This window comes from Pinus tabuliformis, chromosome X (genome assembly GCF_031772625.1).
Source record: "Pinus tabuliformis cultivar Carrire ecotype Pingquan chromosome X, CPIR1, whole genome shotgun sequence".
In the NCBI taxonomy this organism is placed as follows: Eukaryota; Viridiplantae; Streptophyta; class Pinopsida; order Pinales; family Pinaceae; genus Pinus; species Pinus tabuliformis.
In genome coordinates, this window is record NC_142308.1 from 47,125,513 (window position 1) to 47,139,757 (window position 14,245).

The 14,245-nt window shown below is 39.4% G+C and overlaps 1 protein-coding gene across 1 annotated transcript in view; it reads left to right on the forward strand.

The window, feature by feature from the left end:
* The first annotated feature begins 562 nt into the window (after positions 1–562).
* Positions 563–14,245, forward strand: part of LOC149138249 (DEAD-box ATP-dependent RNA helicase 10-like) — a 263,262-nt gene continuing 249,579 nt past the window's right edge. The window contains exon 1 of the mRNA XM_089450307.1: positions 563–742. Within this exon, the coding sequence (XP_089306433.1) occupies positions 563–742 (180 nt within the window). The remainder of the gene's footprint in view (positions 743–14,245) is intronic.

Consider the following 14,245-nt stretch of genomic DNA (forward strand, 5'->3'; position numbering starts at 1 on the left):
CAGCTGTGCCGAGAGACAACGCTGTTCCAAAGCCAAAGACATAGAAGGAAGGGTGATGCAGAGGCTCACGCAGTGCTTGCATCATCATTCTAATCTAGGAGAGGAAGACACAATAGTTGGGAGGATCCCACACAGTCGCTACATTAGCCGTCCAAGCCAACGTAGAGGAAGATGGCGGGGGGACAGATCATGCCTACGCAGTGCGAAGTCATCTTTCTCAGCCAAGAAAAATTGACGCAGTGGCTAGGAGGAGCTGATCTAGTTCTCACTGTGATTGCGTAGAGCCAAAAGGGTTTAGAATATTTGAATTGCCAGGGCTAAGAGACATGTAAAGATTCTGATTTGAGGAGCTGGTGGGACGTTGTTTCTGTCAATGCAAAACAATGTCTAAGGAGGCTGAACCAAGGTAGAGGGAAGCACTACCTCGACGAATTTCTAGCCAAGAAATTCAAATCCGAGTTACAACAGAAAAGGAGGATTGGAGAGGAGTGATTCGACAGTTGGCAGGAGGATTTACAGGAGGAAAGTCAAGGATGAGAGGGAGTTTAGAAGAGGAGCAGAGATGGCAGCGAAGGGATTGAAGGATCAGGACAGATTGGATGGGGCTTCCAATTTTGTCATCTCGAAGGTCAGGATCTTGGGAATCCTAGATAAACATCGCATCAAGTACTATGCCTTGGGAGTAGTAGTTGTTCCAATTGACCTGACTACAAATGAGAAGTATGAGGAGGCCCAAGCGAAGGCAAAATGCATGATTCTATACGGGGTCAAGGAACATGTCATACCAAATATTGATGAGAAGAACACAACAAGAGAAATGTGGGAGACCTTGACCACCTTATACCAGGGCTCTTCCATGCAATAGAAGATGTTATTGGAGAAACAACTGAGTTCATATCAGATGCAAAAAGGAGAGTAGATAGATCCATTTCTCCTCAGGTTGCAAGGGATTCACGACCAACTTAATTCTATGGGGTCTACATTGAATCTAGAGTTCATGGTTAGGACTGCCCTGAATGCAGTCTCCGAGGAGTAGGATATGTTTTGCCAAGTCATTTTGGGCAGAGAAACTCTGCCCAATTGGGAGGAGATGTGGGCAGCTCTTCAATAGGAGGAGTTTAGGAGATTGACTAAGGCAGGGAGTAGTGGTAAGGGAGTTCAAATGAAGAAGGAGGAGGAGGAGGATGTAGCTCTCGCATCAATAAGACAACAGGGACTACAGAAGAGGAAGAAGAAAGACATTGACAAGGTCAAGTGATTCAACTGTGGGGAGCTGGGACAATGCCTCTCAGTGCCCTAGGAAGAAAGGCAAGGGATAAGCTTTCGACTCAAAGACAACTCCATCAAAGGTGGAGAAGGATGTCAAGAATGATGACTATTGTGCCATGAGTGCTCATGCGCCTCTAGAGAAGAGGTGGGCAGACATCGACTTGTAGTTAGGATAATTACATGCCGGGGTAGGATCCTTGAGGTGCCCAAACTCTTGGATCACATATGGTTACGGGAGCCCTTAATGACAATAGCATGATGATAGGTGTCGGGTGGAGCAAGGTGTGATGGAGTGACAACGTAGTGCTTGAGTGCAAAAGTCTGTAGTAGCGCAGTGGAGGTTGTAGTAGTGCGAGAGGCACAAAAGAAGTTGCAACAAAACAGTAGCAGCAGAGGGAGCATAGGATAGCATCAAAGGTGGCTTCAGCATCACGAGGCTTCCAGACTGACTGAGATGTCAGTATTTGGGGGAAGTCAGTTACTTACTTCTTGGTAACTGAGTTGTAGTGCAACAATTAGAAGTGGTAGTGCTATGGAAAGCATGATGCAACATGTTGAGAGGGAGCTGCAGTACAGAAGCAGAAGTGAAGTGGATGTGGGCTAGCAGGCCAAGCATCAACACATAGGACCGATGCAGAGGATCAGTGTGATGCTTCTATGGTGAAGCATTGCTTGAGCACATTCCTCGCTAAGAGGGAGTGTTTATTTTTGATAGCATCAGATGTGATCTAGCCATGAAATTTGGTGGAGAGGCTAAGGCACATGGGATCCCCAAGACCCATAAATCGTTTGGAGAAATTCCACCCTGATGAAGAGATATCAACATAATTAATATTTTTAATGGGTCCCTAAGTCTAAACTTAGGAAAATAAAAATATTAATGTGTATTAATATAATATGGGTGAGAAAGTTCTAAGTGATGAGGATCAAGCCAGTTCTAATATTAGCCATTACTTAAGGACTTAATCTAGGCCATTGAATCGTCAACAGGAAAAGTATAAGAGGATGCTCGAGGGTTAGTTGGAGATACACCAATAGAGATCAGTTAGTTCGATTTTCTGGGGCGAGGTTTACTGAGGAAATCTAGCAAGTGATTAGTTGCAGTGAGTGTTGGGTTGTGTTATATTGTTTCCATGACTAGCCCACGTAGTTAACCAGGGGGTTATAAGGGGGGTGGAACCCCCCCTGAGTTGCGCCAATTATGTAGTGGGGGGAGCCACAGGGGTTTTGAGGGGTGTAGGTAACCCCACTCTATGGGGTCCATGGCAGCACCCCGAAAATTTTTGTTTTTGGACTCTATATTAGGTTGGGTGGACGTACCTATGGTTTTGTGCATGATTTTTCGCACATGGTTTTGGACGCGATGGTTTTTGGTCCGTGGTATTAGATGCTTCGGCATGTATAAATATGTATTGTAACATTGAAAGAAATATAATGAAAAATCAAGATCGTAGTTTCGGTTTTGGGATCCAGGGGAAAATCTCTGTGTATATGTGTTCTATGTGTCATGCTTTCGCATTATTTATTTTCTGTGTTTTAGAATTCATATGCAGGTAATTTTTGTACGGGGTTAAAACCTACATTTGGTATCAGAGTTGTTTTGGCTTCAAGGGGACATCTTTGTTGTTGAGGGGTTTCACTCGGGCTTGTGGTAGACCCTGTTCAGTGGGAGATCTGTGAGATCGATTCTGGTGGTGAAAGAAGATGGCAAGCAGTGGAAAGACAAAAATTGAGAAATTTAATGGTCAAAGTTTTGAGTTGTGGAAACTCAAGATGGAGGATCTATTGGTGGATAAAGATCAGTGGATCGCAGTAGATTCGGTTACTAAACCAACGGGAGTGTCTGATGAAAAATGGAAGAAGTTGGATCAGAAGGCAAAGAGAATAATACAATTGTGTGTGTCAGATTCAAGGGAAGCTACGACGAAGGCTTTTTGAGACAAGTTAGGGACTTTGTACCAATCTAAGTCTTTTGTGAATAAACTGTTCCTGTAGAAAAAGCTGTATAACCTGAGGATGAAAGATGGAGACTTGGTGACAGAGCATCTGAACACATTTAATACTGTATTAAGTCAGTTATCATATGTTGATATTAAAATTTTAGATGAAGATAAGTGCATCAATTTGTTGTGTTCTCTACCAGATTCGTGGGATAGTCTGGTTATTGCAATAGGTTGCAATGAAACTGCCTTGCAGTTTGATGAAATAGTCTCATCCTTGCTGATAGAGGAAATGAGAAGGAAAAATATGGAGAGCCAGAATGGTGATGCCTTTTCTGTACGAGGACGGTCCCAGACAGAAACAAAAATAAGTCATCGAGTAGGAGATCTAAATCTAGAGGAAGATCTAAATCTCTAGGAAAAACTGTAAAGGTGGTGTGTTGGAAATGCGGAAAGGAAGGGCACTACAAAAGGGACTATAAATCTAAAGCTCTTGATAAAGGAAAGGAATCTGATGGTGCTCCTTCTGTAGAGGTGAAAACCACCTCAGATGAAGGTGGGGATGTGTACTTGTCTTCTTCAAGTACACATGTAGATCATGAGGCATGGTTGATTGACTTAGGTGCATCCTTTCACTTCACTCCCCATAGAGAGTTGTTTTGCGAGTATGAAAATATGATTGTGGTGATGTATTTTTGGGGGATGACAGGAAGGCTAGAATCATTGGTCGCGGAAAAGTAAAGTTGAAGTTGCAAGGTGGTAGGGTTAGAACACTTCCGGGTGTTCTGCATATTCCTGCATTAGCCAGAAATCTGATTTCTATAAGAAAGCTGGATGATGCAGGTGTAAAAATAGTGTTCGAGAAGGATACCTGCAATATGGTGTTGGGGGCACTGGTATTGATGTGGAGAGTTTGAATTAGAACTCTGTACAAGCTTCAAGGTAGCACTGTTGTTGATGGGTGCAATAGTTTCGTGGTTCCTGAAAGTGGAGCAGAAAATCTAGTGCTCTCTGTAGAGAATACCATATTGTGGCATCAAAGGCTTGGACATATTGGAGAGAAGGGCCTTTGAATACTTCATGGTAAAGGTATGGTAGAAGGTATGAGTAATAGCTCTCTGGATTTTGATTTTTGTGAAAATTGTGTATATGGGAAGCAGAATCGGGTGAGTTTTCCCTCTGGTGGTAAGAGGGCGAAACATATATTAGAACTTGTTCACAGTGATGTGTTTGGACCTGTGAATGTTCCATCACTGGGTAAGTCTGTGTACTATGTATCATTTATAGATGACTTCTCAAGGAATACATGGATATATTTCCTTAAGAAGAAATCTAAAGTCTTTGATATGTTTAAAGAATTTAAGGCTCTGGTGGAAAACCAAACAGAGAAGAAGATAAAGGTGTTGAGGACAAATAACGGTGGAGAGTTTTGCGATAAGGAATTTGAAGAATTCTGTAAGAAGTGTGTTATAGCACAACAAAAGACTACTCCATACACATCCGAGCAAAATGGAGTTGCAGAAAGAATGAACAAGACGTTGATGGAAAGGGCAAGAAGCATGCTCAGTGGTGTCGGGTTAGGACAAGAATTCTGTGCAGAGGCCGTGGAGATAGCATGTTACTTGGTTAACAGATCACCTTCATTAGCGTTGGAGGATACGACTCCACAAGAGGTATGGACTGGTAAGAAACCCTCTCTTTCACATCTGAGGGTATTTGGATGTGATGCATATGTACATGTTCCAAAGGAGAAACGAACCAAGTTGGATAGTAAATCTGAAAAGTGCATCTTTATTGGGTATAAGGATGGTTTAAAGGGTTATAAGCTTTGGAACCTAGTAACAAGGAAGGTTGTGTACAACTGAGATGTGGTGTTCAGAGAGGTAAAAGATGTTATTAAATATGAAGTCCAACCAAAGGAACCTGAGAAGATAGTGTTTGATCTTAAGGAGGAAGAATCAGACTCTACAACAGAGGAGGAATCAGAAGATGAAGAGCCACAAACTTTGAGTGTGAGAAGATCAGTTCGAGAAAGAATGCAGCTAGAAAGGTATAGTCCACCTGCTTTCTGTTCAAATTTTTCTTTATATATTACTGACGATGATCCCATAACTGCGAAGGAAGCAGTAGATTCAGAGGATGGAAAAATCTAAAAGAGGCCATGGTTGATGAAATGGCATATTTGCACAAAAATGAGGCTTGGGATCTGGTGGAGTTGTTGGCTGGAAGGAAACCCATTGGCAGCAAATGGGTGTTCAAGAAGAAGAAAAATGCAGAAGGAAAGGTGGAGAAATACAAAGCTTGGTTAGTAGCAAAAGGTTATTCCCAGGTGCCAAGAATTGATTTTGGTGATATTTTTTCTCTTGTTTCCAAGATAACTTATATTAGATTACTTTTATTTGTTGCTGCTGCTTTTTATTTTGAGGTAGAACAGATGGATGTGAATACAACATTTCTTCATGGGGATCTGGAAGAGGAAATCTACAGGAAGCAACCTAAAGGCTTTGTGGTGAAGGGTAAGAAAGAATTGGTATGCAAGTTCAAGAAGTCTCTGTATGGGTTAAAACAATCACCGAGGATGTGGTATCAAAAATTTGATACATTTATACAGGGACTTGGCTTCACCAAAAGCAAAGCAGATCGCTGTGTTTATTTTAAATTAATTGGTGATCGTGTTATTTATCTGGTATTGTATGTGGATGATATGTTGCTGGTTGGAAATAACAAAGAAATTATCCAGGATTTGAAGACCTAATTGTCCTCCAAAGTCGACATGAAAGATCTTGGTTCTGCAAACTATATTTTGGGCATGGAAATTAAAAGAGATTGGACAAAGAGGAAGCTCTGGTTAAACCAGAGGAAGTATGTCGAGACAATATTACAGAGGTTTAATATGCAGGATAGTAAACCGGTGAAGGTTCCTATTCCTGTAGGTGTGAAGTTATCTGCTAAACATTGTCGCAAGACACAAGAAGAGGAAGAGGACATGTCCCGTGTTCCATATGAAAGTGCAGTCGGTAGTCTGATGTATGAAATGGTCTGTATTAGACCAGACATTGCACATGCAGTGGGAGTATTGAGTAGGTTTATGTTAAAACCAAGGAAGGAGCATTGGACAACAGTGAAGCAAGTTTTTAGGTATTTGCGTGGCACTAGTGATTATGGTTTGTGCTACCAAGGAAGACCAAGATTGGATAGAGTGTTGGATATTCATGGCTTTGTTGATGTAGACTGGTCTGGATATCTGGATCAGAGAAGATCTACAAGTGGGTATGTGTTTAACCTATTTGGAGGTGCAGTCAGTTGGATGAGTAAGAAATAATCTGTAGGGGCACTATCAACTACAGAGGTAGAATACATGGCATCCACTCATGCAAGAAAGGAAGAAATTTGGTTGTAAAGATTGTGTTCAAGTATGGGGTTAGCACAAGGAGCTATAAGGATAGACTGTGACAACCAACGTGCAATTTTTTTGGCAAAGAACCCTGCATATCATCCAAAGACAAAGCACATTGATGTTCAATGTCACTTTGTGAGGGATATGATAGAAGACAAAAAGGTGTTGCTAGTAAAGGTGGACACTTTGAAGAATATTGCAAATGCATTGACAAAATCTGTGAGCTCTGAGATGTTCTCTTGGTGTAGAGAAACAATGGGCATTGTAGGGCTGGATAAATGACTAAGCTCTCTTGTGGCCCCTTGTGGAAAGAAAACAACAAGTGGGAGAATGTTAGGTTGTGTTATATTCTTTCAATGACTAGTCCACGTAGTTAACCGGGGGGTTAGAAGGGGGGGCGGAGTCCCCCCCCTTCTCTTTTTGGACTCTATATTAGGTTGGGTGGACCTACCTATGGTTTTGTGCATGATTTTTCGCACATGGTTTTGGACGCGATGGTTTTCGGTCCGTGGTATTGGATGCTTCGACATGTATAAATATGTATTGTAACATTGAAAGGAATATAATGAAAAATCAAGCTAGTAGTACCGATTTTGGGATCCACGGGAAAATATCTGTGTATATGAGTTTTATGTGTTATGCTCTTGCATTGTTTATTTTCTGTGTTTTAGAATTCGCATGCAGGTAATTTCTGTACGGGGTTAAAACCTACAGTGACAGGTAGTTCAACAAGAGGCTGAAGAATACATAGTAGAGAGGCAACGAAGCGCCGTGAGAGACAACATAGGCCTAGGAGGGATGACGCAGAGGCTGTAGGAGCTAGCGCAGAGGATGCAAAGGGCCATAGAGGCTGACGCAAAAGTTGTAGAAGCTGACACAGAGGATGCAAAGGCTAACACAGGAGTCGTAGAGGGCTTTAGAGGAAGCGCTGGGAGATTCTGTGGGGTAGACTGAGAGAAGATTAGTTGACACGGAGCCAAGAGAGGGTGATGAAGTTCTTGACGGGTGATGTAGTTGCAGAGTAGTTCTTGGAGCAGATTTCACTGCCCAAAAAAAGGAACAACCAGAGTCACTATGGGACTGATCATCCGGTTGCTGATTTGCTAGAATATCTACATTTGGATAGAGGTACTATTGCTGAGGACATTCTCTATTGGGTGAGCCATTTCTGGCACCCTAGTTGTATTCAGAAATATGCTTAATAATAAAAATCTCATATATGCTGCACCAATTTTCCCGCATTGGGTTTTTTCGGGGATGATTGTCCAAAAATAATGGTGTCCCTTTTTTATTATTTTTGTTTACTTCAGTGCATGATTTGTATATCTATGAAGGATGCATATATGTTTAATTTGATATTTATGTATTTAAATAATTTGTTAATGTAAAGAACAAGTAGGAGATAGTAAATCAGAGATTCCAGTAGGGGTTTCTGATGTTTTAGATTCAGGAATTTTCACATTGCTGACCTTTTCCGCACTGAAAACTCTCACCACTTGTTGTTATGGTGTGGAGCAGTGCTATTATCATTGAAAATGAGGCTATGAATTTCCGCAGGTACTATGCTGCCCCATTGAAACTCTTGGCCTAAAAAACATTAGTAGGCATCAACTGTTTCATGATGGCCTCCATCTTGGAAGGATCTATCTTCAACTCTCATCCACTGATTACATACCCCAGATACACCAAAGACTGCTACGCAAACTCTCACTTCTTGAGATTTGCTAGTAGCTAGTGCTTCTTCAATGTTTCCAGCACCTGCGTCAAATGTGAAAATGCTGCTCCCAGGTCGCACTATATACCAGTATATCATTTAAATAGACAATAATCTATAAAATATCGCAGTACGTCATTCGTTAATCTCATAAATGTAGTTGGTGCATTACATAGACCAAATGGCATGACTAACCACTCATACACACCTTGGCTGGTTTTGAAGGCGGTCTTCCAGGTTTCTTCTTCTTTGACTTGAACCCGGTGATATTCAGAATTTAAGTCTAGCTTGGTGAAGTATTTTTCTTGCTTCATTTGATCCAACAAATCATCTATCCTGGACATGGTGTTTCTATTCTTGAGCATGATTTTTTCAATGCCTTGTAATCTATACACATCTGCGAAGTCCATGTTGAAGAAAAGTGTAACTAGTTTTGGTATTTGTAAACGCAATTTTGATCTTTGTACTTGTCAAGAAAAAAAAAATTATTTTTGTAAATTAAATGAATGAGTTTCTTTCTCATTTGATAAGTATGGAAAAAGTCAAAGAGTCAATGTCATATGTAAGAAGATCTTCTTGAGTCTTCAGGTAACGTATATGGGTCAACCTATTGTCAAATAGTCCTCCAAGGCAAGTACCATCCTCTAAAAGAAGAAGAGTACCAACAAATGATGAAGAAATAGTCATATAACTATCAAGTCGGCTCATAAAAGGTGACACAATTTCAATGGTCATGTTGAATTATTTATGGAGTCTAACTACTATATATACCCCGTTGAACTTCACAGTACAGTGGAACAAAAACTCAGAAATCTCTAAGATTTCAGACATCCTACAACTTCAGATAAGGAGAAAAAATATCTTCACATACACCTCTGAAGTCTAGGTTAAGCGCAGTGGTACATGGTCTCAGATTAGGTGTAGGAATACTAGTCTCTACAACTTCGGGTACAACTATAGTACATAATTACAGTGTGATCTTCTCGATGGTAGTATTCTCAACTATGGAGCTCTCAGTGCAGGAGGAGAATCACAATCATGTTCTAGGCATAGTTATGATAATAAGGATCTCAGTGATACACTCAGAATGCTCTCTAATAAAGTTACATTATTTACATATTTGTATAAGCTCGGTGATCTCTCAGTGATGCATTCACATACTCAACACAATCATAATTTCAGTAATATAACATTCATGGTCTCTGTCATAATGAGGACAAGATCATGACCTTAGTGCACAGTATAGAAACCTTGTTGACATGATGAATATCGCAAGTAAGAATGACGCGAAGGAGAAACAATCATGACATCGAGGAGCCTAGGTATAGACCTTAAGAAGATCTTCATATAGTTAAGACCTTGATGAACTTGAAAGATGTTATAGCAGCAGTGAAGATCTTGATGATGACCTTAGTGGTGTTGCAATGATGATTATCTCAACAGTGACAAAGAAGAGGATTGGTGTCTTGGTCTTGGAGTGGCATAGTAAGTCAAGGGTCATGGTCTTGGTGTTCGTCAATTGGAATTTCTATAAGAAGAATTATGTGCAAGTTTTCCTCTCCAAGAGGGAGAGGTTTTGGCCCTGGCAGAATGCCAACATCTTGTGTTCTTGTCTCTTTGGTTTTGGTAGCTATTTGATGAAATAAGGAACACACATTCTAATAATGTTAAAGAGAATAAGAAAATTAAAATGCCTTGCAAATATTTATCAATTCAAGAAGAACCTAATTAACTAAATGTGCCCTAGATTCTTCAACATGGTATCAGAGCTATGGCTGCAGTATAAGGAAGGGCAGAAAAGAGACATACAAAGACTTGTATTCAAGAAACATCAAAGCAAGGTGGAAGGTTTGAAGGAGCAAGTCTAGAACAAGAAAGTTTACAATAGTTCATGGAGCATCAACTTCAGTGATTATAGTCATACACTCAACTCATGTTCAATTTGATGGAATGTATGAATACCATTCCAGGGATCCTCACTTCTTGATCACTGAACCTTGTCTATGAAATAAAAGACAGTCTTAGTATAAATTACAGACTTAGGGATATATATATGGTAGAACTGACCCAAGGAGTGCCTCTCACAATCCAGGTTATGCCAGTGTCTCAATCTACCGCAACAAGGAAGTTCCAGTAATAAGATAGCCTCTCTATACAATATTGCACACAGTTTAGTTATCTATTAACTAGTTTGGGCTCTCCATACAATGCATCACTGTCTCGGGAAAATTCCATTCCAATGCACTTATCATAGTCCTAAATTTTGTCTATGATCTCAATGGCATAGTGCTCAGATAAGAATACAAGTCTCTCTATTGTAGGTTGGATAATGCTCGATGTAGGCGCTTGCTCATACACTTCAAGGAATATAGAGAGTGATAAAGTCCACTTGTGGAATAACAATATCACTAGCATGTCAACAATATGATCAAATGTAGAAGTCAAAAGTACCTTAAAAGATGAATTTGGAGTCAAGATGATCTCGAAACATTCTTGGTGATGTCAAGATCACAAATGTCATGATGCTAGAAGGTCCCCAAAGAAGTTTTGGTAAAAGGATACTAGTGGTTCATGATGGGCAGCGCAAGCAAAAGAAGCATCAAGGTGAAGATCTCCTCTTCACATACCAATCAAGTATCTTTCATGTTTTTGGTTTAATGACTTTGTTTTACAAATAGAAATATTGGAGGATAGTCATAGTTCTCATGAAAAATGTCCTTGCATAGAATAAGGAGGATTATCATAATCCTCATAGAAAAGAGAAGTCATTAATGTCTATGGAAAGGTCTTTGAAGATCAAGTAGTGCTTGAATGTATCAAGAGACTCATAGGAATCATATGAAGCCACTCAAAAGTCCTCACATGCCAAAAGAGGGGACAGAAAGAGAGATATATGAAATACTAGAAGATATATTCTCTAAAATCATGGTAAAGAAGGTCACATCACTTAGACCTACACAAAAATTTGTTCCACTAAGAACAAGAAATAAATATATGTCCAAAATCCAATGTTTTGGATGCCAAGAATATGGACACTACAAAAGGATTGTCCTAAACTTAAAAAGGACAACAAAAAAAAAGGGAAGAAGCTCATGTAACTCAAGAAGTGAAAGAAGAAGACAAGAAGAAGAAGAAGGAAGATCCACCAGATCTCTACTATGAATAAGTCAACCTCTTTACTTAAAGTATTCTTTCAAAGTTTTGAGTAGTATATGAGCATATAGAAATAGAATAGAATGCATGGTTAAATATATCTTCTAGAATATAGGAGCATGGTGTAGATATAGCTCAATATATTCATGTAGAAGGAGCATACCTATTATAGGACCTCATCCACAATGAAAGAATAATTGATCATGATTAAAATCTTAGAAGGCCTCCATCATCAAGAAGAAGAAACATTTGCAGGATAAGGGTCTTCAAGATCCTTTGATAGAATATTCAAAATAAGGTTCACAAATAAGAGTAGATATCTCATTGGGAGTCCCAATCATGGGATTCAAGAAATGATGATATGTAGGAAAGAAAAGATGGAGCAAGAAAGCCTACACCAATCAAGGAGAACCATCAAATGAAGCCAAAATGATCAAAGAAAAATCAAGATGAGGTATGTCTGCATCAAATTTTAAGTCATGTCATCATATATATTATTGAGTCATGGGAATAGTTCTATAGCATGATTGAGTATGAAAGAATCTCTTTCACCAATGACATGCTGGACGGCATGTACTACAACGTAATAAAGGTCAACATAAAGAAGTTCTCCCATAAGGAGTATAAGGTGGTTGACTAGTCAACCTAAGCAGAATCAAATGGAGAAAGAGATCAAGCATGTGAAGAACACCATGGTCACACTATCTGACAGGATCCATTAAAAGATATCTCCTGAAAGAAGGTGTTATGATCCTATACCAATAGGTGTCATATTTCATGATTGACTTGATGAGCTATGAATATGTTCATACCTTTCCTTGTTGCAAAGGTTTTCCATACAGTCAAAAAAATCAAAAAATTTTAAAAAATGTAAAGAGGGTATACCCTAAAAGAAAAATCAAAGGGTGAAAAGAAATAAAATGGTCAAAAAAGTGAAGAAAAATGAACCCCACCAAAAGAAAGACCAGGGAAAGTGTGCAAGTTTAATTGCCACTACTTCTTACTCTTATGTAATAATCAAATTGTGTGCAATTTGTAACTTATGACACAATTGGTGAACAATCAAATAGTTTAAGCTTGGTTAGTTCATATTTGAATTTCATATTTTAGAAGTAGAGAATAAAATCTGACCAAACTGTTTAATCTTGGTAGATAAGTAGATAGGTAGAGTGAATAAAAGGAGCTCAACAGTTTAATCTGAGCCCTTGGATGTAATAAGGTTAGACTTAGATAGATTTCTATATGTAAAAGAAAAAGTGTGATAAGGGTTTTCCAGTCCAAGTGCACCCTAATAAAGAAGAAAAAATGTCAGGCTAAAGTAGGTAGGGTAGGTAGATGGTGTTGCAGAATTACTTGTGATGGATAATGTCTCTAAATGTGTTAATTTTCACTTTTATCACAAGTGCAAGGCAGACATTTCACTTGATGTAGTTCAAGCAAAACAAGGTCAAATAATTAACTTCCCTTCACATTTTTCCCTAAATATTTCACTAATTCCCCCTGAAGTATTAAGGTCTTTGAAAATTAAAGGGGCTCAGAGCATTTCTCTGACTTTTGGAGGGACCGGACCCTCGGCCCAATGATTTAAAAAAGCCTAAGTACTTACAATTATCCATAAACCATTCATTTGACTTCAGGGGCTCATTTCCTAAGTAAATTCCTACTTTATTTAGGAAAATACATAATATCACCTAAAAAACCCCTTTTCCACTTTAACCTAAGTTTAAATGTAAATCTCTAACATTTACTTAGCGCTCATTCTCATTTTTATGTCATATTAACTTTTAACACATATTATATAAATCCCGCCTTATTTTACCCTTTCCCGTAATATGTAAATATACATAAAAAGACCCCAAAATCTTATATAATCCCGCCCCCGTTAAATATAACCATAAATACGCTTCAAAAGGATTAATTGGAATTAATTAACCCTCAAGGTTAATTAAGAACCACCCCCCGACCAATCGCATTGACCCCGATATGATTAAAAATAGTGTTAAATATATCGGGAACGCCACATGTAAAATCCCGCCGTACCTCACTTCCCGTCCACCGCATGATCGCTCCCCCATCATCTAATGGTCGTCACTGATATCGCTTCCCCCCTGGTGTCTGCGCTTGAACGTGTGATCACCAGGCAGTTTTTTGCCCATACCTCCGCCACGTGCCATGCGTTCGATGTGATCGCTCACCCTCCGCCCAAAACCACTTAACTCCAAAAGCGGTGCGAGCACATACCGCTTACCGCCCCTCCATAAAATGACAAAATGTCTTTTCGCCACTTACATCATCCGCCCGATAATCCAAAAACCCTCGCCAACCTATATTTTGCGAATAAAACCAATGTAATGTCATTTTTCACTGTTATATGCTGCGACTGTTTTCCCATGCAAAGCGATGTCCCCGTCAACTGCCAAAGCTTTTCAATCACCACCTAGTCAGAAAATTTGCAGTGACGTTGTCCAAAACCTATCATCCATCCCACCATTGCATTCTTCACTTCCCCAATACAGGTATTTACCCATTTTCACTGAAACCCTGCAAGTTTTGGTTTTACTCTGAATATTCCATAAAAAGGACCAATTTCACTGTACATTCAAGTCATTGTTCACTATATAGGTTCCCAAACCTACTGTTTTCACATTCCTAAATCCACAAGAACCAGTGATGGAAACTCCTATAGCTTTGAATGTTGTACCTATGAACGCCCCTCACAAAGATTTAGATTATTTTCCCCTGGACGACAAAGATTTTCAGATAAAAGACTTA